Genomic DNA, 1,469 nt, shown 5'->3' with positions numbered 1-1,469 from the left:
CGCTTTCCCAAGGAATCACATGCATTCCGGTAATCTTATCATTTCGTCATCGATGACATGTTCACTCCCATCACCAACACGAAGTAGAAACTCTGCAAATTGGGGGTCATTTATGGATCTCATATTTTGTCTCAATCTCAATATCCTTACTTGTGCCCAAAATGCTGATTTCACAATGGAGGCTTCAATTAGTTGAGACCTTGTTCCTTTAGGAACAACAGGAAGGACTTGACGAAAATCTCCCCCGAAAATCATTATTTTTCCACCGAATGGAATTTCTACGCCCATTATGTCACAGAAAGTTCTATCAAGTGCTTCAAAGGCGTGTCTATTTGTCATAGGTGCCTCATCCCAGATGATTGCAGTGGAATCTCGTACCAATTGTGCCAGTGGAGACTGTTTTTCTATGGAACACATGGATGTCGGATCTTTTACATCAAGTGGGATCTTGAATCTAGAGTGAGCTATTCTCCCGCCGGGCAAGATAGTTGCTGCTATTCCGGATGATGCAGTTGCCAGGACTATATGATTCATGCTTCTTAACTTTGCCAACAATGCACGGTATAGGTACGTCTTCCCAGTTCCTCCAGGACCATCAACAAAAAATAATGCACTTTCTCTTCTCACGACCGCATCCAGTATGGTGTTAAATGCCATCATTTGGTCATTGTTGAGTCGACCAATTGCATCAATATCTTCTTGAGGGACATTAATAGAATGTTCATCTTCAATACAGCTCGGCACTCGTAGACCATCTTCTTGCTCAGCTGTCATTTCTGGTAGATCAAAGTCTCTAATGCTCTTATCAAATTGTTCTAGCATTCTGTTTAGATGTTGAAGCAGTCTGTTTCTGACAGAACTGTCGTCCATCCCCCTCGAATTAGAGTAGTCTTCGGCCATGAAAGGATGGAATTCGTCCCACAATCTACGGACACCAGTTGGTTGACTATACACCAAAATTGTGACAAATAATCTCCTCAAAGCTGATGGCAATCGAATTGCAGATGCTTCAAACAAACATTGTCGGATGCTGTTGTCATTTTCCAACAAACCTCTTTTTTCAGCTGCTTCATGTTTGTTGCAAAACTCTATTCACAGTAAGCAAATCACGAAATGATTTTGGTCCTCTGATTTTGGTCCTCTTACATGATTGAGAAAGACACGGAGGAAAAACTTTTCTCCTTCGAACGCAGGCCCAGCTTTCGTTCAATCATAGTATAATCGGTTCTTTATTTTTTATTTTTTATATAAATGTTTTTGGTCTAATATCGAGTTTCTGGGGATGAATGATGACTCATATCCAGAATTCCAGATCATTCATTTGATTTCATATATATGTCTTGGGATGGATGGGTTCAGCGATGATCAGTCATGGTTTCAGCCTCCAATTCAGGGATGGATTTTGGGATAGGTTCAATTAGAGATGAAATGCAGAGACCCATACATCGTTTGAAACACTAAAATCAGAC

General features: G+C 40.6%; 1 protein-coding gene across 1 annotated transcript; it reads right to left on the bottom strand.

Annotated features, from left to right (window-relative positions):
• Window positions 1-15: 15 nt before the first annotated feature.
• On the bottom strand, window positions 16-900 carry LOC101294275 (DNA repair and recombination protein pif1, mitochondrial-like). Its single transcript, XM_004301933.1, has one exon. The coding sequence runs from the start codon at window positions 898-900 to the stop codon at window positions 16-18; it is 885 nt and encodes a 294-aa protein (XP_004301981.1).
• Between the last annotated feature and the right edge of the window lie 569 nt (window positions 901-1,469).

This window comes from Fragaria vesca, linkage group LG5 (genome assembly GCF_000184155.1).
Source record: "Fragaria vesca subsp. vesca linkage group LG5, FraVesHawaii_1.0, whole genome shotgun sequence".
NCBI lineage: Eukaryota > Viridiplantae > Streptophyta > Magnoliopsida > Rosales > Rosaceae > Fragaria > Fragaria vesca.
The sequence above is the reverse complement of the archived record's forward strand: the minus strand, read 5'-3'. Positions and strand labels throughout refer to the sequence as shown.